Consider the following 22,572-nt stretch of genomic DNA (forward strand, 5'->3'; position numbering starts at 1 on the left):
ATATTTTGCTAAAAAAAATCACATCTGTATTTTGTAAGCCTAAATAAGCAAAGCAGAGATGATCTTGGATTTCCTCTGACTCATTCTTTTTCTTCTCCTAGGCCCTGGGCATTTTTGTGCTGTTTAGCCCTGACAAGTGGTTGAGAATTTACGCAGGTGCTGGTGGCTAGGGAAGGACAATTACTACTTTCCGGTCTCTGCCTCCTGAAGGTGTCTGCTCCACTGTTGGATAACTGTGCTTGTCAGACAAGTCTGTATTGTACAAGGCTGAAATATGCCTCTCCATGCTAGTTTATTCAGGCTATAAAATGGTTTTAAAACTCTGAGGTAGGTTCATTTTTGTGCATCCAAAATAGTTCATAAAGCACCCCCCAACTGCAAAAGGTTACTGCCGTCCTCTTGCAGAGAACACATACAGATCAATTTTTTTTTAATTAAAAAAGATGAATGGGTTCAATAGTAAAATGAGGAAGCAACTTGGCCAAGCAAAGCACAGAACAAATGTAAACAGCCAATAAACATGGAAAATGACCAGTAAGAGAAATTCAAATTAAAATGCGAGATCAATTTCAGCCTATTCAATGGCAAAGATTAAAAATTAAGAATATCCAGTGCTGACAGGGGTGTGAGGAATGAACAGTCATATTTATTGTTAATTGAGATAAAAATTAGCAAAGTCCTTTTGGAAGACAGTTTGGCAAAATGTATAACATTGTTTGACCCATCAATTTTACTCCTAGGAATTTATTTCACAGTTATACTTTCACTAGTATCCAAACATATGTGCAAAGATATTCACTTCAACATTATTGTCCATCAACAGAACTGTTTAAATAAACTGTGATTTTTTTTTAAAAAACACATAATGCAATACTAAAAAAAAATGTTAAAAATAAGGTAAAAGAACAAGGCTGTTATTGTTCAATATACTAGCATAGGAAAAGAAAAAGTGTATGATAAACTGCCGTGAGAAAAAAGCAAGTTGCAGAATAGCACATAAAATGCAATTCTACTATTACGTACGAGCAAATTATACCTATATATGTTAGAGTCTTGAAAGATAGAGATCAAAGTATCTAATGGCAAAAAGTGGTGGAGAAAGAGAGGAGCAACAGCACTTTTCATTTTCCATTTTATATACTATTTTTTTCTGGTACAAAATCACACATCTATAATTAAAAGAAAAACAAAAAAACCCCCACCAATCCCACAGAGAGCTGAAAAGAGGAAGAGAACTCAGCCTACCTGACAATCTTCTGCGGGGTGAAGTTTTCCAGGGGCGTCTCTGAGTAGGAGTCACTCACGTGAAAAATACTGACTCTTCCGATCTTCCCGAAGGGGAAGGAGACGGTCAGTCCCTCCTTGGGAAGCACCTTCACCACGCGGCCCATGGCCACTTCCCCTTTCTCGAGCTTGTGAGGACCTGGCAGGAGAATGAACCAGATTCAGGGAAGAGGAAATGAGCCAAGAAAGAAGCCGAGACACTGGCCAACCAGAGTCCAGGGAAGGTGGAGGCGTCCAGACTCGGGGGCTGTCTAGGCTGAGTGGACCTGAACGATCACACAGACCCAGATCACCATGCCATGTGGTCAAGAATGCCAGGGCCATGTGGTGAACAAGCCTTTCTGAGAGACCTAAGAAAAACAACTGTGTAGGTAAAGGTGACTCAGACACAAGCCACAGAGCAAAGCCCCGAGAGAAAAACTGTTCCAAGGACATAGCCACCACACTAGGCTTTCTGAGGACTCCGAAACCCACGGCATCCTTCAACCTGGGCAATGACTGAAGACCTCTTCCCGCTCCCTTCCACCCCCTCCCTTCCCTGACCAGGTCCCATTTCATCACCACACCTATGAGTGAAAGACACAAGAAGGCCTTGGAGGAATCTGGGCCAACCACGGTGGCCTTCAGGGCCTGGCCAATCCGGAACTTCTTATCTGGATGTTTCAGAACCTGGAAGGGCAAGAAAATTCTTCTGATGTTTGAAGAAAGGCCTGTCATTTATCCAAAACCACAGCATTTAAGTCTGCACAGTAAGCACCTCCCACGGTACGGTTCCCTGTACCCACTGTGAGCACACACCAGACACTAAGTTGAGCTCAGGGAGCTGGGGTTTCCTCTGCAGGGACCTCAGGCACACTGACCTTGAAGCTAAGAGAAGTGAGCAGTAAGGGAATTCTCCCCCGGATGTCTGGAGCGATGTCCACCTCAAGCCATTTCTTAACCACGTTGTACTGGGGGAAAAAAAAGAAACAGGAGGAGAAATGGAACGGGCAGATACAAGCGTCTCTTCTCTTCCCTTCACTAAAACAGGCTCTCCTAAAATCACAGGGCTCAAAGGGCCCAAAGCCTACATTTTCCCAAGGAACAGGAACGCACCCCTACGTCCCAATGCCCCTGTCCAACCTCCACTTCTCGCAGGCTTCACTCAGAGTCTAGCTCAGAGCCTTCGCCAGCCCAGCAGAACATGCATCTCTCCTGGTGCCTCAGCTGATGAGGAGGCAAAAAAGGCCTCAGAGATATCCTCAAGCAGTAGGACCAATCCCACTGACCTCTGTCGCCTCCCCCAAACTCAGCTGTGCCCAGTGACCGTTAACCATCTTCAGGGACTAACATCTTATTTCTAAATCTATTTAGATTTTGCTATTGACACAGTGCTCTGCCCTAAATACACACCCCAATTTTCAGGTCAACTCAACAAAACATTTATCAAGCAGCCACTATGTATACGGCATGAGAGTGATAAGTAAAAGCCAGGTCCTGCCTTCAAAGAGATTACAGTCTGCAAAGAGTAAGTCAAATGAGTATGCAGGAGCAAGAAACAAGTAAGAGCACAATATGTTAAGGGACCCTATAGGAGAACTAGTAAGAAGGGAGGGTTATCTGTGCTGGACCTTGAAGGGTTGTAGGCAATAAGAATAGACAGTACCCCCAGTGTAGAAATAAAGACAAGAAGGGAAAAAGATAGAGGAGGTTTTCAGCATGACTGGTGTACCAGATTCATAAGGTCAGATTATGAAGAGCTTAAACACCGCTCTAAGGCATCTTGGGTTTATGAATGTCTACAGACAGTAGGTAACTAAAAGGATCGAGCACCACAGACATACTCAGATACATGCTCATGGAGGAAGAATCTGGCAGCAATGAAGAGGAATTATCCCTCAGGGTCAAGCCCAGACCAACCTTCTCTCTGATGTATTCCAACTGGTATAGTTCTCACTGATCTCTTCCCTTTACTCATCTCCTGTTCCACTTGGGGTTAGAACACATAATCTGGCACCCAATTACATACTGTTTTGCACTGTTCCCGAACTTTATAAAAGGCAAGAATCTAAAATCCAACATTTTATTTTAAATAAAACATTTTTATTTTTATTTAAAATATTTGTGTGTGTGTGTGTCTTCTGATAAAACTTTATTTGTGGACACTGAAATTTGAATTTTACATTATTTAAAATAAAATAAAGAACTGGATTTAAAATCTTGCTCTATGCTTTATTTTTCTTTCCATTTTGTACAATTAATCTATAAATATGTGGAACTGTGGGTTGCATGCTAGCTGTTTTGTAAGCCATAAATTTAGCTCCTTGATTAGACCAGAGGTTTTCTAGGACCAGAGGCCTTCTACTGTCTTCTACAAACCAGCATGGCAGCAAACACAGAAGCAAAGCCTAGTGCAAATGGTCACTGTCAGTTTCTCCCCGTTTGCTTCTGTAAGAGGGACAGCGTCGCATTGCAGGGCGTGCACTACTCACCTTCTTCAAGAAGCAAGTCACAGTCTGACCAGCCTGGTACTGTTTAATCTTCTCCAAGGGGCTAACAGAATGAGTGTTGAGAGCAGTGTGGCCATCCTTCTCCAGCTCTCTGGTTGCAGAAAGGCAATGGAAAGAGTAAACCAACCTCTGGATAAGCTTCTAGCTCGAAACCATCTCCCCCGAGCGGCCATGGATTGATTTTACAGGACTCCGCTAACTCACACAAACCCACCGTGCACCACCCCCCGCCCCGCCATTGCTCTCCTTAAAGGGGAATGAATGTTCACAATACCTGCGTGAAAATTAATCCTTTCCAATTCACTCACCTAGGTGTGAACAAGCTGTAAAGTAGGTAGCCAACAATAATCTTTGTAAGTATAGGAAACAAAACTATTTTACTTCTTTCAATGCTTTAGCTACTGCTTTACAGTTTGCAGAACTGCTTTCACAAATAATCTCTCACCGAATGTGACAACACTCTCATGTGTGACTCAAGTAGGACAGATATTATTAAACTCATTTTATGCTACAGACCCAGGAGTTGAAGTCAGAGTTCCTGATGCAAAAATCCAGTGCTCTGTCCCCTATGCTACCTTGGCATTATCACTTTCTTGATTCTCTTTTTCTTCTCAGAAAAGCAACAAGGAGATGCGGTCTGAAAGTTATCAGTCCACAAATCACTTCAAAGGAAGCACAGAATTCCCACCATTCCAACCAGCCCAGCTTACCAATTCAAATTTCTAAAACAAAACAGAACTCATCAGTAAAATGGTACAAGTAATACTGGTAAAACTGTAACGTATAATAGCAAGTACTGGTGAATATAGGAACACAGAAAACTCAGATACTAGTAAAGCTGAAACACACCCAGCAATTCCACCCTAGAGAAATCCCTGCACAGGCGCACAATGGAACGAGTTCAAGGATGTGCACTGTGGCATTGTGGAAACAACCGTAAACGTCCTCCATCAGCTTGAAAATATATACAGTTTGGCACAGGCACAGGATAGGTTACTGTTTTATCTCTAGACCCCGAAATGGAGAGATCGCAAAAAAACAAAATTTTGAGTGAAGAAAACAAGCTGCAGAATATTAAGCACAGCATACTATTTATGTAAAATTTGAAAACCATACAAAATAATTTTTTGTAGATATATATATATATGTATATATAACGAAAGTATAAAAGCAAGAGCTGGATATATGTCAAATAATAGAGAATTTATCCTCTGGGGGTGAAGGGAGAAGCCTGGGAAGGGAACATCTGTAAAATGTTATTTCTTAAAACACACACAGAACATCCATGTGCCTGGCACTCTAACAGATAACTAACAGATAATTTACATTCATTATCTATAATGCCTTTATACATATATATATAATATATATATATATGTATAGTTAGGATAAAAAAATTTATTCACTCAATAGCTGATACGGGAATGCCTCTGTTATGAGCTGAATTGTCTCGCTCAGCCACCCAAATTCGTATGTTGAAGCACCAACTTCCAATACCTCAGACTGTGACTGTGTTTGGAGACAGGGAATTTAAAGAGGCAATTAAGTTAAAATGAGGTCGTTAGGGTGGGCCTTAATCCAACATGACTGGTGTCCTTATAAGAAATTAAGCTACAACTCAATAATAAAAAAACAACCTGACTGAAAAACAGAACTGGAACAGACATTTCTCCAAAGAAGATAATACAAATGTCCAAGAAGCATAGGAAAAGGTGCTCAACATCACTCATAGTCAGGGAAATATAAATCAAAACCACAGTGAGATATTAACCTCACATCTGTAAGGATGGCCATTATCAAACAGAAAATAACAAGCATTGGCAAGGATGTGGGAAAAGGGAATCCTTCCCTGCACACTGTTGGTAGGACTATAAAATGGTGCAGCCACTATGGAGAACAGTATGGAAGTTCCTCAAAAAACTACCATATGATCCAGCACTCCTACTTCTGGGTATGTATCTAAAAGAATTAAAAACAAGATCTCAAAGAGATATCTGTATATCCATGTTCATTGCAGCACTATTCATAATAGCCAAGGTGTGGAAACAACCTAAATGTCCACTGATGGATGAATGGATAAAGACAACATATATACACACAATGGACTATTACTCAGCTTAAAAGAGAAGGAAATCTTGCTGTATGTTACCACACGGATGAACCTTGAGGATGTTGTGCTGAGTGAAATAAGCCAGTCACAGAAGGACTGTGCAGGACTCCACTTATATGAGGTATCTCAAGTAATCAAACTCAAAGAAACAGAAAGTAGAATGATGGTTGCGAGAGGCTGGGGGGGTCAGGGGGAAATGAATGGCTACAGAGTTTCAGTCATGCAAAATGAAAAAGTTTAGAGATCTGTTATATAACAATATGCATATAGTTAACAATACCATAATGTATACCTAAAAAGTGTTAAGAGGGCAAATTTATGTTATTTATGTTATGTTTTTACCACAATAAAAAAATTTGAAAAAAGAGGAGATTAGGACATAGATAAATACAAAGAGAAGACCATATGAAGATACTGGAGAAGATAGCCACCTGCAAGCTATGGAGACAGGCCTCAGAAGAACAAACCCTGCTGATACCTTCATCTCAGACTGAAAGCCTCCAGAATTGTGAGAAAATAGATGTCCGTTTAAGTTAAAAAAAAAATTAAAAATAAAACACAAACACACATAATAAGTATGTGTTATCTTTTTTCTTTTTCCAAAATGATTTTAAACTACCTCTCTTAAAAAAAAAAAAAAAAAAAAAAGGTGGGCATAACTACATTAATGGCAAGAGAAAACTCAGTGACTAGCAGGAATTCCAGAGATACATGTAATGACTTCTGAACTGCTCTGCTCTCTTAACTCCCCCCGACCCCACAAACGGGTAAATGAGCAGGTACCGTTTTATCTAGTTTGAGTGTCCCTCACCAACCCTGAACTCAACTCGAAGACACACGACATTCTCTTTGTGCACAAGAGCGCCATATACAAGTGGGAATGAAAATATGATGGCATTTCGTAAGTAAGTCAACACCGTCAATTAAATAAATGTTTTTCCTCCTGACTTCGAAATATGTATTTTAAAGCATAAAGCATTTGAGAAATATAGCAACAATAGCATTATGTTTATACTAAGTTTCTCAGGGGCCTTGATTAAAATAAAATAATTAACAATACAACATAGGTACGCGGAGGAGGTGGAAGATGTGCTAGAGTTTTTTATCTGTCCATCTGTCTATCTGTCGTTATAACTCTCCATCCTCCATCTCCTCTGTGGAATGAACTCATTTCCTGGCTTGGCCCACACCGCCCCTACCAAGCACCACCGCTATGGCTCACACCAGTCTCCATAGACAGGAGGGTGGACCAGCACAGCAGTGATAGCTCATGAGAGGCTCCAGACTCTGAGGGTCAAGAACCATTCAGGATGTTAGTAAGTCTTCCCACAATGCTCACTGACTCGCCCCTTGCAGTATTCATTAATTTAACATACCTACCCTTAGCCTGGATAAACTACTTGACCTTAACCCTTAATTAAACAAGACATCCAGCCTCACAGGTGAAGACACCACAGACTAAAACAACAAATACGAGGAGGTCTCTGTTTTCACGACAAAGGGACACAATCAAATCTACAAAACAAAGGAAACCACCGATTAAGCAAATAGGAACGTGTGCATCCGCCAAATCTCATCATTCTGGAACTAAAGGGCTTACTCTCACATCCTTCAAAGTAAGCGTTGTTAGCGTCCGGTACTTCAAGGTTCCAGGAATATTTCCCTACCTCAGACACAAGCCTTCTCAGAACTATTCCACTTCTATTCTGATCCCTTCAGGATGCTGACCAAACCTCATCTTCGGAAAGCTGCTTAAGAGGTCTTTCCATGACATCCTAGGCACGTAAGACTTACAACCTGGATGGATCTGGGCCTGACCCTGCAGAGGCACTGGCACAGTCACGTGTATCTAACTTCATTCGCTGATGGCCTATCAGTTCCTAGAGGCTGGGTTTTTTTTAATGGGGGAAGCAGAAGCAGATAGGCCCATAGATCAACATGGATCCCCTGCTTAAGATGCTCTGCAAGAAAGACCCCAGACAAACTGGATCCACCACTTCCTGGAACTACTAGCTCTACCAGTCTGCCTAGAATCCCTCGTGGAACATCCCTCTGCAGAATCCACCAGAACATGACCTAAAATTTCAGTCACCAAGCAGTAGTCTATTATCAAAGAACAGGCATCCTTGGCTACGTGGTGTTTATTTAGGGAATTCCTGAGTTCTAGAAAATTAGGTTGAGAGCAAAAATGTTTCTTTTTGCTACATACCAACAAACAGAACTGCAATCAGCCTTTAAATGGATACTTAAATGCTGAATACAGCTTTCACATTAATTCTCATATAATAACTCTAACCAGCTGTATGAGAACCAGACAAATATCCCTCCTGGAGAAAAAAAGACAACCTGGACAGAGAGAGGCAAAATAAGTCACAACCCTGGCTGAATCAAGACCAGAATTCAGGCTCCTGACTCCAGCCCAGCGCTCTTTCCATGAGACCACCGGAGTTGCCCTCACCTTGGCCGAACACTCAGCTCCGGGATGGTTCGAATAAATCTGGGATGACTTATTGGGAGAAACCTGTATAAACAAATAATGTCAAATCAGTTCTCTTATTCTCTGTAACACCATAATCGGGAGACCAGAATTTCTAACTGCCCACCAAACCGAGCTTAAAAAACCGCCCACTCCGCTGCCACACCGCCCACTGGTAATACCAGGCCTGAGGGCTTCCATTCTCATCGTTTGAGTAAATGTTAAGGAACTGGCTCATCTGATCTTTTACGGTTGTCATATTAAACCCTGAAAAGAATTTTCCTTATGGACGATATACTCCAACTCTTTCATTCTAAAAATAAGGAAATTGAGGTCTAGAGAGAACAAATGACTTACTGAAGATCCCACAGTTACTGAAATTAATATGCAAATCATTGGCTAGACTTTGAATTCTCTTTTTGGTTTTCTTATAGCAAGGACTTCTGCTGCAATAACATACTGTAACTAGATTGAAAGTAAACGGGTATAATTAAGGTATGCTGTGGAGGATGGATTATAGTAACTGCTGACATATACGGAGCAATAACTATGTGTCAGACAACCCACCAGGCACACTCCGTGCTAGGTGTTCTCTCTTCCAATCTTTGCAATGGCCCTGCAAGGTGGTCACTACCATTACTCTCACTTTACAAATTAGGAAAATAAAACTCAGAAGGCTGAGTAACTACTTAACTCCTGGTCGCATAATTTTAAGTGGCAAATCTGGAATTCGCCCCAGATCTGACTCTAAATCAACGCTCTTAACCACTACATTATACACCATTAAAAAATAAAGACACACAAAAGGATTACTTGCTGAATATTTTGGTTAACTAAAAGAAAATCTAACGTATGCACAACTTTTTGGAAACTGCCTCAGTTCCCATGCCTTCTCTCACGATTACCACCATCTCCCCTCAAAGCCAGTCCCTCCCGCAAAGCCTCCATACTTGAATGTCTTCATGTCTCTCCCGCCAATCACTCGGGCAGTGACCTTCTTCCCAACTTTCAGCTTGGCAGTAGGAGATGTGCCCACTGGAACATCATCTAGAATGTGGGAGGCATGGATGCAGCCAATGATGCCATCTTCCAGGGTCACAACCACATGGGTGGGCTTAATGGACTTGACGGTCCCTGTGACCACATCCCCAATGGACAGGGTGTGCTTCCTTACAGTCCCTAAAACCAGAGCTGGATCTACTTCCTCATCCTCGTCGACCGTCTCAGAGTCCTTCCGGGTCTGCCTCATGGTCCTCTTAGCAGCTGGCCCCTCAACGGCCAAAAGAAGACCCGTCACTCCTGGTTCTGTGGTCTGGAGGGTTAGGGAGACACCCTGTCCCACCTGCAACTTCTCTGAATCAAAGCGGAAGGTGTCATTGAGGTGAGAGGTCAGGGAGAAAGCTGCTAGCTGGCCAGTCTCTACCAAGGAGGCCAGGGCAAAGGACTCCTCCAAGTGCTGCACAATCGCCTGGTGCTCACTGCCTTTCTTCAGCTGGAAAACAGAAAACCCACCATCCCTGCTTCTTACAGAGCACAAGGACTTGTTCCTCACCCACTGGGCAGGGGAGGTCTGGGGAAGTCCTCTGAGTCCAGGGGGCTCAAGGCTAATCTGAGCTGTAACAAACTAGCCTCCACTCCCTGGACCCAGCTTTCCCCTCCTGTACACTGAGGCGATGTGACCACACTCAAGGCGCCACATCAGGATCACCTGGAGTTAGCCCCTGTTTTGAATTCAGATTCCGAGATCCTATCCTGGAACTAGTGAAAGCAGAACTTTAAAGGTGACTCTGATGCACAGCCAAGTGACCTCTAATGGTTCTCCAGCTTTAAGACACTGTGGTTCCTCCTCTCTTAGTCCTGCAGCTCTCCACCCAATTTATTCACTCACTCAACAAAGACAGTCATTACTGAGAGCTTATTGTGTGCAAGGCATGTAGCCTGTCTTTCCCCAACATCCAACCTGTGCTCATGCCCTTACGTGCACTAGCTTCACTCGGATGACAAAATGGGACAGGGACCTGCAAGAAAGCTTAGTGAGGGGTTCATACTGTTTTCTATTTCTCTTTGTCTCTCAAAGTCTTAAAATTATAAGCAACTGGAGGTTAAGGATTACATCTATATAATTCTCTGTAACATACCCTATGCGATTAGGGGATTAATAAGTACTTTAGACAATGACGAAATATACGTGTCATCCGGAGAAAAATACCACTCATTTTAAGATTTCCCTTGAGCCCATTCTTTGCCCACACAAAAGTGGACAGAAGAGGGTGTTAGACGAGCAGCCTGGAGGTCAGAACTACCCACAGACATGTTTTGTTTGGTTCACATGATGCTTAAAAAGAAGAAGAGTTTCCAACATTTCCTACATTTATTTCAAATAAAAAATCCAAATTCTGCCTTCTCTTAAAATTTAAAGACTTCCCAACACTAGACCCAGATGTTCTCATGTGGCAACAGTGAGATGGAACCGAGTAGTCTCTGCTCCTCTGTGGCAGTGCGTGCACTCCGCAGTCTGTCAGAGTCCTACTGTCGAGTCCTACTGTCACCACCCCCTAACACACCTGGTCCGCTTCACTCATCCAAGCACCTGCTTGGCCCCAATCAGGGTGACCACGTGATTTACAGCCTGAACCAGAGTGAAAGTCACTGCAACTAACAAGCACACCTGGGGAATTCCCTGGCGGCCCAGTGGTTAGGACTCGGTGCTGTCACTGCCAGGGCCCGGGTTCAATCCTTGGTTGGGGAACTAAGACCCTGCAAGCCGCATGGCTCGGCCAAAAAAAAAAAAAAAAAAAAAAAAAAGCACACCAGGATGAGAGGTACACCTGGGAATGACCCAGACAAATCCAGGCACACGGCCACCCTGTCTACAGGTATCTGCGAACCATGTGGGGTTGAAGGGGTGTGTAACACCTTTGAAACCATGGGAATGGAAGTCCTCAAGCAGCAAGCTTACCTTTTTAGCTTTTCTATTCACCAAATCGTGGCAGAGGGAAACATGTACTTCCAACTTCAACATATCAACATTTAAGATTACAACCTTCTTTTTCTGCCCAGATTCCACCTCCTGCCCTGCAGTGCAGAACCAAACACAATGTGATCACCCTCCTGGAGCAGGGGCGAAGGGAGACAGCATCTCTCCAACAGCCCTGCAGCCCATAGGCACAAAAAGAAGAAGTGGACCTATGTCCTAGGTTTATATGCGCTAGGGAAGCCAAGGGTCTAGCTCCCATAATTCACATTCAGGTTGTGTCAATTTATGCAACCTGGTATATAAAAATCTAGATTTACCCAAATACAACAATAAAGGGATTCATACCCAAACCTTCTTTAGTATGCTGCTGTCTTGATTTGCATTTACACAAGATAAGCATGCCAAAAATTTCTGCTGGATCAGCTCATCTATGTATTTGGAAATTCTGTACCCAAAAGAGGAAGCAACGGGCAAGGGGTTTCCCCTACAAACCATGATGGGCGAGAGAGATGCACTCACCTGCCCGATGATACTTGCTGGCTCTTAGGACCAGGCCGGGCACTGGGCCCTCACTGAACAGTACAGAGCCGTCTCCCAACACCTCCTGCACCTCTAGGTCAAGGACCATCCCTGGGGTCATCTCAGCCAGCGTCTGGATCAACACAGAGTCTGCCAGAGACCCAAAGGAAATAGGGATTAACAAGATGAAATGACACTCACCATTCTTTTCCTTTGGAAATATGCTGACACATGGAGGATATTTCCAACATGGAGCGCTGGAACCACTATGAAGGCAAAATCACTCTTGGTAAAAATGTCTGATATCCATGAAAATTCCCAGTACAGGCAGAGACCTATGCCCCTTGCTAATCCCACATGGCCATAATTCATGGAATAGCCAACGAATGCCAGAAACACATGCTTTCCTTTGATTTCGGAATTTTCATTCTTTCTGTTTGGAATCTACCCTCTCAAGGTTCTTATTCCCAAATCCCATCAGGGTTCCAACAAATCTACACAATGGTTCAAAGCTTAGTAGGGTCAGACTAATAACCCCCCCACAAAGTCTTCCAGCAGGTCTCTGTTCCATTTTATCATCCACTACACATCTGATGAATAAAGGAACAAAAAGTGAAGAAGTGAGTGGATTCACAACAAATGCAAACCTGAGGCCACAGAACTCAGGGAAATTTTGATTCTGGACTGGGAGGGAGCCCAAGGGGAACTTCTGGGATACCAAGTAATGATCTTTTATCTGAATCTGGATGACAGTTAAACAGGGATGTTCACTTTATAAATGTTTACTGAGCTGTACTCTAAAAGATTTGTGCACTTTATGGAGATCCTACTCCCATTAACAAAAGTTTACCCATTTTTTTTTAACATCGGGGAAGACCCACAACTCATTGGAACAGACGCACACGCCCCACCCTGGCCCTCATCCTCCGCCCTCCTGCCCCCACCTCGGTTGCTCATGAGGCTACGGACGCCCTGCCGCTCCTCCAGGCACTGGCTCAGGAGGAGGAGGCTGGTGGTGGCCAGGTCCCCCGGGGTGCAGTCCGACAGCCGCAGCGACAGCAGCATCCGCTGCTTCTCCTCGTCCACGTTGGTCACCTTAGCAACCACCGTCTGCCCCTCGACAAAGTGGTCACTTGTGGAGGTCACAAACTTGTCACTCATGATCTAAAAGGGAAGAGCGGGTGCAAAATGAAGAAAGGAAAGGAAGTCTCTATTAAGACAACCCACTTGAAACACCCAGAAAGAAGTGTGTGAGGCAGGAGGTGGACCCCAGGAAGGTCCCCCCAGCCCTCTGAGCACAGCTCACCTCCCCTGTCGTAAAAACACAGGAGGCGCCCTGGCTGCCAACCCAGCCGAGAAGGCCCCAGAGCAACTCTCTGCCCCTCACTGTGCATGTTTCTGGGGCCCTCCCCCACCTCCCATTTTTAAAATTGTTCTGGCAGGGGATGCAAAATGTTCTGCCCAGGCAAAACATCAGGGGAACACACCTACGGAAAGGAAGAAACACTTATGAATTGTCTGTGGCAGGAATGAGCGATGAGCCCTTTGCTCACCACCGTCTTACCCGGGCTTTGGTAAGACTCCTCCCCGCTCTGGGTGTCAGTTTACGCAGCAGGCCTGAGAGGGGGTTCAACGACGGGATCGCTAGGATCTTTTCCAGTCTGAAAAGTCTGCTATCCAATGACCTACCCAATGCTGTAGCATGAAGTAGAAAAGGTGCCCCTTCCTCCAGGACACAGCCCTGAGCCAGGACACAGGCTGGGCAAGAGGACTGCAGACTGAGTCTCAGCTCCACTGCCCCTCAGCCAGGTGCCTCTGTCATGCCCCTGAAAATCTTTCAAGAGAATAGATTCTTTCCCACCAACCCTCAGGTTCCATGTCCCTGTTGTCTCCCCTCAAAGGCCCTTGTGCAGGGAGGTTAACTTACAGCTTTGGGAGCCAGTCCACTAAGGCCTGACGGGAACTGGACGAACACACCATAGTCCTTGATGTTCTTCACAAAACCAGTGAGCAGCATTCCAGGATGGATTTCTGAGAAGCTCTTGGGATCCTTGCCGCCCTCTACTGCGGACACCAAAGCTGGCTTCCTGCAAAGGAGCTAGTGGCACTTCGTCAAGAAATGTTCCAGAAAGGGCAGATGAACTGTCCATCTCTCCCATCTCCGTTCTCCACTCTACACCCTCCCTACCACAGTGATTCTCTAAGTGTGCAGACCAGCAGCATTAGCATCACCGGGAACTAGTTAGAGAGGCCAATTCTTAAGCACCAGCCCAGACCTCCTGAATCAGACACCTGGGGGGCGCAGGGAGCAGGCTGTGTTGGACCAAGCCCTCCAGGGGATTCTGATTCACGCTGAAGTTTGGGAATCACTGTTTTGTTCCTGCCCTTATTAACACACCTCCAGATTACCGGAGGGGACCTAAGGGGAAGGCTCATCCCTGTGGTTTGGCGGCTGGATCGGCCGTGACACCATCCTCCTGCCTATCTTCACACTAACCAACCCTATTTCCCCTCCTCTGCCTATCTCCACTCTAAGGAGAATCGATTTTACATTCTGCAAGAAAGGAGGCAGTGTCTTCCTTCTAAGCGCCCACACGAAGACCGAAAGCTATATTCTGAGACCTATATCCCAGCAGGGAGAGGCGGAGGAGAGAAAAGAGGACAGCAGGTACTTATTAACTGTTCCAACTCAGGGGTGAGCACTGAGTGCCCCCAAGAAGGCTGGATGTGCCACTGGGAGTGTCCTGCTGGGCCTGGAGTGCCACGTGGCCCTCTCCCCAACACCCTGGGCTCCCCCTCTGCCCTGACCACCAGCATCTGCCAGCAGCACCTCGATCCCGCTCTAACGCCCATCAGGGGAACAGAGGCAAAGTGTAGGCTTGCCCACTGGTTTGGTCTGTGGAGGTATCTCTGCAGTCAGAGGGCCGACTTCTTTCCCATGGAGTTTCCAACTAAGAGCAGAGGTTGGCCTGGAGTTCCCCAGCGCCCCGTCCCGCCGAGGGCCCACAGCTCCCACACCTCCAGCTCCGCGGCTCCCTGAAACCAGTAAAGGATACAATACGCTCCTCACCCTCGCTCAGACACAGGACTCTGTGCAGGGTGTCACCCGCCTGGAGCCAGCAATGCAACAGTGGGCCGTGGGGGACGTGGTCTGACAGGTGAGGCGTGGGAAGGAAGCCGGGGACGTTGTGAGGCAGGACAGCCACCTGCAGCCCATCTTTGGTCTTCTCCAGAACCTTCACATCCACCAACTACCCAGGGAAAAGGAAAACAAAAAAGAGCGCTTGTCTTGAGCAGAGAGCAACTCGTGTGGGTCAGGCAGAGATCAGAGGCATCGAATATCCAGCACCAGGGATGACTGGGAGGTCAAGATCAGAGAAGCAGCTTTCTCCCACTCCCCACCCCACGCTCCCAAAGACCCAACAGGCACACACACCCGCACACACAGCAGGACCCATCTGGTGCTCACATCACTCCTCTCCCAGGTCCCTCCACTGGGTCCCAAAGGAAAGACAGTTTTGCAGGCTGGTCCCAGGGACCAGAGAGGAAAGAGGGCAGCAGCACACTGCTGACAAGCCACACCGTAACAGCACTTTCCTTCCTAGACAGTCCATCTGCTCTGACACACAGCCCCAGAACCTTATCTAGCTGCCTTGATCTTCCCCCTGCACGGTTTCCAGCACCCCAGGTGTCAGTGGCGCCCTGCTCTCTACCACTGTCACTAAAATAATTTGTCTGGAGAAGTCCAGGTACCTGCCCAGCGTTAATGGCTTTTTTTTTCTTCTGACTGTGTCCCGCACATTCTTTCTTCGGATCACTTGACAGCTTGAAGGACAAGAGCATCCTCTCTTTGGATGGCTCACAGTTCAGCACTGCAACCTTCACCACCTGGTGAGAAACCACACCTGCTTGGCCCTGGAGAGAGGTGCCCCCCACCAGCACCACAGAGGCCTTGGGTGATTCACCAAGACCCTGGATCAGATCAGAAGGCAGTGAAGAGAAACGTACTGAGAGCTACACAGAATCCCCACAAGTCAGCCTTTCGGGTGACAAAAGACATGAATGAATTTTGGAGTATAATCCCAAGTTTTAAAAAATCATTTTTTCCTAGACAGACCCAGACTCATCAGATTTAGGGCAGTGCCCCCTTGTGGTGATAGTGGCCTCAGAACAATTTCTGATGTGAGGGACACTAGTGTACTACAGGTGAAGATTAATTTCTTCTAGGTTGAGGGCCTAAGGTTCGTTAGTTTGCTAGCATCCATTGAGCCCCCTTGAGGGTTTCTCTCTGTTCTGTTCCATCTCCTCCACTTAGCTGGCTCAGGCCCACTACCCCACATGCTCTCTTCTGTAACCCTTAAAAAGTAGCCTTCCTACTCCTTCCAATCTGTGTTCATGGGGTCACCAACGGCAGAAGCCTATCCAGGGGAAGGGTTACCTGGCCAGTGTAAAAGACACTCTCTGGGTCAGGGATATACTCGGCACTGAGCTCGTGCCTGGGCACCAGTCCCTGCACGTCATTGTAGAACTTCACAATGCAGCCGTAGTCCTTGACCCTGAGGATAAAGCCGTGTGTCTGCAGACCAGGCTTAGCATCGGCATAGCAGGTAATGGCAGGAAGTTTGGACTCAACCAGGGTTTTCTTCAGGGTCATCATCAGCTTCCTGGCTTCAGGGTCACAAAGCAAAACCTAGGGAAAGGATACTGGCCATGACCAAGTCATCCATTACCAAGAGAGCCACTGAGCTGGTCTCTGCAACCCCCTGAGAGCCAGGGTCAGTCCCTAAAAACCTGCTGTCTCTTTCCCTCTGAGAATAATAGCTGCAGACCGTCCCTGCTTCCTGCTGGATGACGACCTCGGGAGCATTCATCTCTATTTCAAATGTACTACCTCCCAAAAGTCCCCTCCTGGGCCTAGAGCAACACTCACCAACCCAGTGCACCTCCAGGGAGTCCTGTGTCGGTTACTCCTACTCTGCCTCCGCTCCCTCTCCCTCCTGGACCACCGCATCTCGTCTAACAGAATGAATGACTGAACCAGTTTACCCCCTCAACAGTGTTGTGGACTAGCTATAAACTAAGACTGAGTGCGTCAACCACCTCTCATTCCTCAAAAAGTCACCTCCTCGAGGGCAGAGAAATTCCTCTATTTCTAACTTCCTGACCCCACCACTGTAAAACTGTGTACCAATGGGTAATCAATAACTTTGTTGAGTCCATAATGAAATAAAATGAAAATAAGAAAATCCAACATTCTAAGTGTCTGCACACACCAGGCCCTAAGCACTGTGTATTATCATGTTTAATCTTCACAACTCTGTGAAGCGTCTCTCAGGATCCAAGCCTTTCTTATAAAACACTCAAGTTTTGGCAGCTTTGGTTGGGCTATTTCTGTGCCTGACACAACCCCTGCTCCTCCTCAACCTTCCAAATCCTACCCATCCTTTCCAGTTCAAGCCCCACCTCTGCCAGAAATCTAGAAGACATTATTGTCAAATCGAGCTCAATTCGAAAACTGGTTCTGCCATTTATTACCTGTGTGACTTTGGGCAAGATACTCTCTTTCCTAAGCTTTCATTTCCCCATCTGCAAAATGAGGATAACAGTACTTCCTTCATAGGGCCATTTTAAGGATGAAATGAAGTAAGGCGTGTTATGATGTGCCTAGCACAGCAATTGGCACAGAATACATGTTACATGGTAGTTGCTATTGATCATATTGATCATCATTGATTATCAATGATTCTTGCTGCCCCAGCCTACCCTCACCTCCCCGTTCTGAGATATGACCACAGCATACAGCCTGCACCAAACCACCTGGCCTGCTCTCTTCATGTATGGATATTTTAACTACCAATTACACCATACAATTATCAAGGGCAGGGACCCAGTTTTCTCTTCCCAATGCCAAGCGCAGGACTGCAGATATTATGTGGTCACTTTGTGGAAAAAGGCAGAAACTTCAGCTGAGAAGCATCATTCTCTTCCCATATGGCCAAAACCCCCACCAGCGACCCTTCAGGAGGCTCACCCGGCACTTGACCTCATCCCCAACGTGGTACTTCTTCTCCGGATTCTTCATAAGGATGTCGGCCAGGTGCATGGGAGGTACCAGGCCCCTGATTTGCTTGCCCACCTTCACCAGCATCCCGTATGGTTTTATGGTCATCACTTTGCCCTAGGAAAAGATGCCATGATGCCTCAAGAATATCTTTCCTATACTTCTTACAACAAAGCATCTCACACCTCTCTTTCAAAGCTCAGCTTCCTGAGGTAACTGTGCCTGTTATTCCAGATCTCATAGGGACAAAGCACATACCCCACAGTGATCTGGATGCAGTAGGGTTTATTTATGAGAATCTTCACATCTTTTTGTGTGAGGATCTTCTTTCTATCTGCTTTACAAATTCATTATCCAACGGAGAGGACTATGTCTCCTAAGGAATGAACTCTACATATAAAGGGGAGCTGCTCAATTGGGGCTAAGTGGTTGGACAGGAGCAGCAACTGGCTTCTTACTAATATCCCAGCTGGCTCAATTATCAAAGAACTAACTTTTGACCTGGTCTAATCAACACCATCAAATCCCAGGACTGATGACCTACTGCCTCTGTGTAGCGGGGTGGTACTAGCAAGACCTTACCTTGAAATTAATTACTAGCTACCCAAGGGAAGAAAAAGAAATCCCAGTTAGCAGGCAAAGAGAAGGAATATGACTTTAAACGTGTTCACATGGGGACTAATGAGCTGACAGTTAACCTGTGAACTAAAGACTATCTGAAGGTGTTGGAGTATCTAATTATATGCTTGAGGTCTTACCTTTACCAAGGCCCCAGGTTTGATGTCATGATAACTAAGGAACTGAGCTTCAATAACAGACCTAGAACAAAAGACAAATACAAGATTAAATAAATTAGGACAGAGGCTGCCTAAAATTCAGGGCTACCAAAATCACGTAGGCAAGAAAGGAAACCCTCACCAAGCAAGGCCAGGAGACACTGTGGGCGTGCGCTGCACAGGAGAACACCTCTACACCCCGCACAAGTTAGTGACAGACTTACGTCCGCAGAGAGAGCAAAGCCAGTTCATCCATTTGGCTGTAGTCGATGATTCTACACTTGTGAGTGTTCCCTGGCTTGAAGGTCTCAGGTTTGAAGACTTTCTTAGAATTGGAGAGATGGCTGAGCTACAAAGTACCAAGTGATTAAGGACCAGCCAGAAGCAACAGATCTGAGGCAATCAGACATTAAATCAGACATGGAGATGACTCAGTACATTTGTCACCTACCATAAAAACAGCACTGATTACCTGTTAAAATAATTGCTCTAACTAAAGAACTGCTTTGTACTATCACAGAATCTCTATAAAGTGAGAGAAGAGTCTAGATCATGGGTCGATAAATTACAGCTCACGATTAAGTGCCTATATTTCTAAGTAAAAGTTTGACTGGACCACAGCCGTGCCCTTTCATTTACATACTGTCCTTGCTGCTTTCAGGCTATAACAACAAAACTGAGTAGTTAGGACAGAGTCTGTATGATCCATAAGCCTAAAATATTTACTATCTGGCCCTTTAAAATAACTTTCCCAAGCCCTGGTGTAGATCCTAACTCATTCTTGTACCTACCATCAACCAGGTATCAATTAAGGCAAGTCAATTTTAAGGCACTCTAATATAACAAACAGACCTTGTTCTAGTCCTTATGAACTGTCTGCCACGTTTGGGGAAATTCAAAAATAGGAAACTAATACCCAGGGATGAAGGAAGCAGAAAAGAACTTGTGTCCCCAAAGTCCTTCTGGTGATAAGATCGTGATGAAACAAAGAGCCTCCTTACCCGGGCATAGGCCAGAGCCCCATCCGTGAGCCTGAAGGTGGCCCCGGCACTGCCAAAAAAGCCCTGGACAGGAACATCATCCAGTACAGCGCCCAGCTGCTGGCAAGAGAGCCGGGTGAGTGGACGCCCGGGCTGCAGGAAGACAGCGCGCAGGCTCAGCCGCACAGCTCTGGTCCGAGGATGGACGCAGAGGACACAGGCCCGTACCTAGACAAGGGAAAGGGCATAATGAGCAAGGCAAGGCACACCAGAGACAAGGCACCCTGGAGCAGACTTTCAGGCGTCAAGACTCTCCATGTGTTGACCAAGCTACAGATGTTAAGTACTAAAATCAGCTTGTGCAATCAAACAGAACGTTCCAGAGGAACTATGTCCGACTGAATCAACGCTTACACAAGGCCAGGAAAACATATACCAGGGTCCCCTCAACACCATGAGACTAAAAATACATATGCAAAAGGAGCCATGTACTGGCATCACTATATCAGAAGCTCATCTGAAACACACCAGAAACAGCCTGCTCTGATCACAAGGCCATAGCATATAAAATGTCTCAACTCTGCTGACAAATATGGCTACAAGGAGAAAAATATTACTAGAAAGAGGTTCACCAAAAAATTAACAATATTATTACTAGGTGGTGGGAAAACCTACTTTTACTTAAAAAAATAAAACAAACAACAACAGAAAAAACCAACAAAGTCTCTATAGCTTCCATTAGTATGTGTTACTGTTAAAAACAAAAAATAAATCATTTTAGGATTTTTAATAAAAAATAATGATTACCATATATTGGGATTTTCTTCCCAAATATCCATGTTCATTGCAGAAAATTTGAATATTTAGACAAGGGTAGAAAAATCACCCAGATTTAATCACTAACACCTGATTGCATAAAAATCAGCCAGCATTTTGACCAGATGTACTTTTTAAGACTTTTTTTTCCCCAAAATTGAATCTATATTATAGCACTTTGTAAACTACATTTGTCTATTTAAACATATATCTTGTTCTATGTTAAACACTCTACTAGAACACTTTAAATTATAAAAGCAAAAGATTTACTACCAAGAAAAAAAAATCAAAGAGTGTGAAATAAAAACTACAAGTTGCCTTCTTCTCCACAGGCTCCTTCTCTAATCTCAATCCCCAGAAATAACCACTGGCAGTTTCTTGTGGTCCTTCCAAGACACTTTTCATTCCCCTCACCACCCCTCTGACACCTGTACACATGCAGGCCTAGGACCTGCCTGTAGCAGCTGTGACACTGGATGGCTGGTTGGGACACAACTGAAATCCAGAAAAGATAAGTGCAACATTTCTTACTGGCTGATTTGAGAAATACGTTCTCGCTTTCTTAGGGTCCAGGTGCATGAAGTCAACCAGGCCAGTGAAGAACGAGAGGAATTTTAGCGTAAGGCCAAATGTAGTCACCTAGAAATAAACAGAATCAGTTATGAAAAACATCTCCCTGAAGGAATCAGGAATGAGACTGTTCATAAAGCCACACTATCCATGATAATGATAACTGCGTGCCTCTCCTCCCCCAGCCAACCCTTATCATCGTTCTTCCCATAAAATGAAACGGCAGCACATCTCCTGGCACTGGCTGTTTCTTTTTTTTTTTTTTTTTTTTTTATTTATTTATTATTTTTGGCTGTGTTGGGTCTTCGTTTCTGTGCAAGGGCTTTCTCCAGTTGCGGCGAGCGGGGGCCACTCTTCATCGCGATGCGCGGGCCTCTCACTGTCGCGGCCTCTCGTTGCGGAGCACAGGCTCCAGACGCGCAGGCTCAGTAGTTGTGGCCCACGGGCCCAGTTGCTCCACGGCATGTGGGATCTTCCCAGACCAGGGCTCGAACCCGTGTCCCCTGCATTGGCAGGCAGACTCTCAACCACTGTGCCACCAGGGAAGCCCTGGCTGTTTCTTAATTCAGTAAGCTCATTGCCCCAGGGCCTGAGAGGACATCAGTCCTCCACCCTCGGGATTTCCCAATGGGATGGAAGGCGCTTTACACAAGGATCCTCGGGGAACTGCCAGCCTGACAACTTGGACAAATTGTTGCTAACTTGGCAATGTGCTCAGACTAAGAAGGTAAAAACCCACATGCTTGCCAGAGGGAGATACTGACCATGAGCAATTCACCCTACAGAGCCCCGCAAAGCTAAGAAAGTAGAGGTGACAAGCCTCTCAAAAGAGAGCAGGGAGGCAGGTGACTGAAATAAGGGAAACTAAGTCAGATCCCCAGGTCCTCTCCTCCAACTATAGGGTCCACCCTTCTCCCATCTCCACAGAAAATGGGAGAGGTATTCTCTGGGAAACTGTACCAGACTCAAAACACAGGAACAGTGCAAACCATGAAAATGTGAATTAAGAAAAATTCTGAATATCATATATAGATATGGAGACCGCCAGCCCCTTTCTGCCATCTAGCTCTTAGGCAGCCAGGCTTACATGCTCCTGAATCGGGTGTTAGTAGATCCTTTCCAGAGAAATCTAACATGCCAGAGAAGACTTCTAACAGTGACATCTGGAGGTTGCCACTAGTTCCTGACGCTGACAGGGAAGTCAGCCAGTCAGCAAGTCCCACCCAGGCACACAGACTTCCCAGCAGTTTTTTAGTGCCTCTCTCATAACATGGCAGTCAAAGCAAAAACTCAATAGAGAACGGGAAGTTTAAGTTGAGAGACTTTCCCAGAGGTAGGATATAAACAAATACATGCATGTACCAAACCAAGGAAGAGAGGAAAAAATAAGAAAATCAGAACTGATCCATTAAGTCCAACATCATACTAACAGGAGTTCTAGAAAAAGAAAAGAAAATTATATTAAAAATTTTAAAAGATCTGATAAGGGGCTAGTATCCAGAAGATACAAGGAA

The 22,572-nt window shown here is 45.2% G+C and overlaps 2 protein-coding genes across 4 annotated transcripts in view; one reads left to right on the forward strand and one right to left on the reverse strand.

The window, feature by feature from the left end:
• Window positions 1-326, forward strand: part of LOC309642262 (calcium homeostasis modulator protein 3-like) — a gene marked incomplete at its 5' end in the record, with an annotated part of 54,835 nt that extends 54,509 nt beyond the window's left edge. Inside the window, one exon of the mRNA XM_082423516.1 lies at window positions 102-326. The remainder of the gene's footprint in view (window positions 1-101) is intronic.
• PDCD11 (programmed cell death 11) overlaps window positions 1-22,572 on the reverse strand; it is a 41,039-nt gene that overhangs the window by 7,896 nt on the left and 10,571 nt on the right. For all 3 annotated transcript variants that reach the window (XM_082425038.1, XM_082425037.1, XM_082425039.1), the window contains 18 exons: window positions 21,020-21,127; window positions 19,694-19,900; window positions 18,917-19,041; window positions 18,675-18,735; window positions 17,887-18,033; window positions 16,294-16,545; window positions 15,609-15,743; window positions 14,912-15,106; window positions 13,783-13,953; window positions 12,800-13,019; window positions 11,856-12,005; window positions 11,319-11,434; window positions 9,310-9,851; window positions 8,342-8,404; window positions 3,756-3,864; window positions 2,145-2,234; window positions 1,851-1,953; window positions 1,246-1,423 (listed from right to left, as the gene is read on the reverse strand). In XM_082425038.1, coding sequence (XP_082281164.1) covers window positions 1,246-1,423; window positions 1,851-1,953; window positions 2,145-2,234; window positions 3,756-3,864; window positions 8,342-8,404; window positions 9,310-9,851; window positions 11,319-11,434; window positions 11,856-12,005; window positions 12,800-13,019; window positions 13,783-13,953; window positions 14,912-15,106; window positions 15,609-15,743; window positions 16,294-16,545; window positions 17,887-18,033; window positions 18,675-18,735; window positions 18,917-19,041; window positions 19,694-19,900; window positions 21,020-21,127 — 2,972 coding nt within the window. The remainder of the gene's footprint in view (window positions 1-1,245; window positions 1,424-1,850; window positions 1,954-2,144; window positions 2,235-3,755; window positions 3,865-8,341; window positions 8,405-9,309; window positions 9,852-11,318; window positions 11,435-11,855; window positions 12,006-12,799; window positions 13,020-13,782; window positions 13,954-14,911; window positions 15,107-15,608; window positions 15,744-16,293; window positions 16,546-17,886; window positions 18,034-18,674; window positions 18,736-18,916; window positions 19,042-19,693; window positions 19,901-21,019; window positions 21,128-22,572) is intronic.

The sequence above is a fragment of the Balaenoptera physalus genome, assembly GCF_965194825.1.
Source record: "Balaenoptera physalus genome assembly, chromosome: 14".
NCBI classification, from domain to species: domain Eukaryota; kingdom Metazoa; phylum Chordata; class Mammalia; order Artiodactyla; family Balaenopteridae; genus Balaenoptera; species Balaenoptera physalus.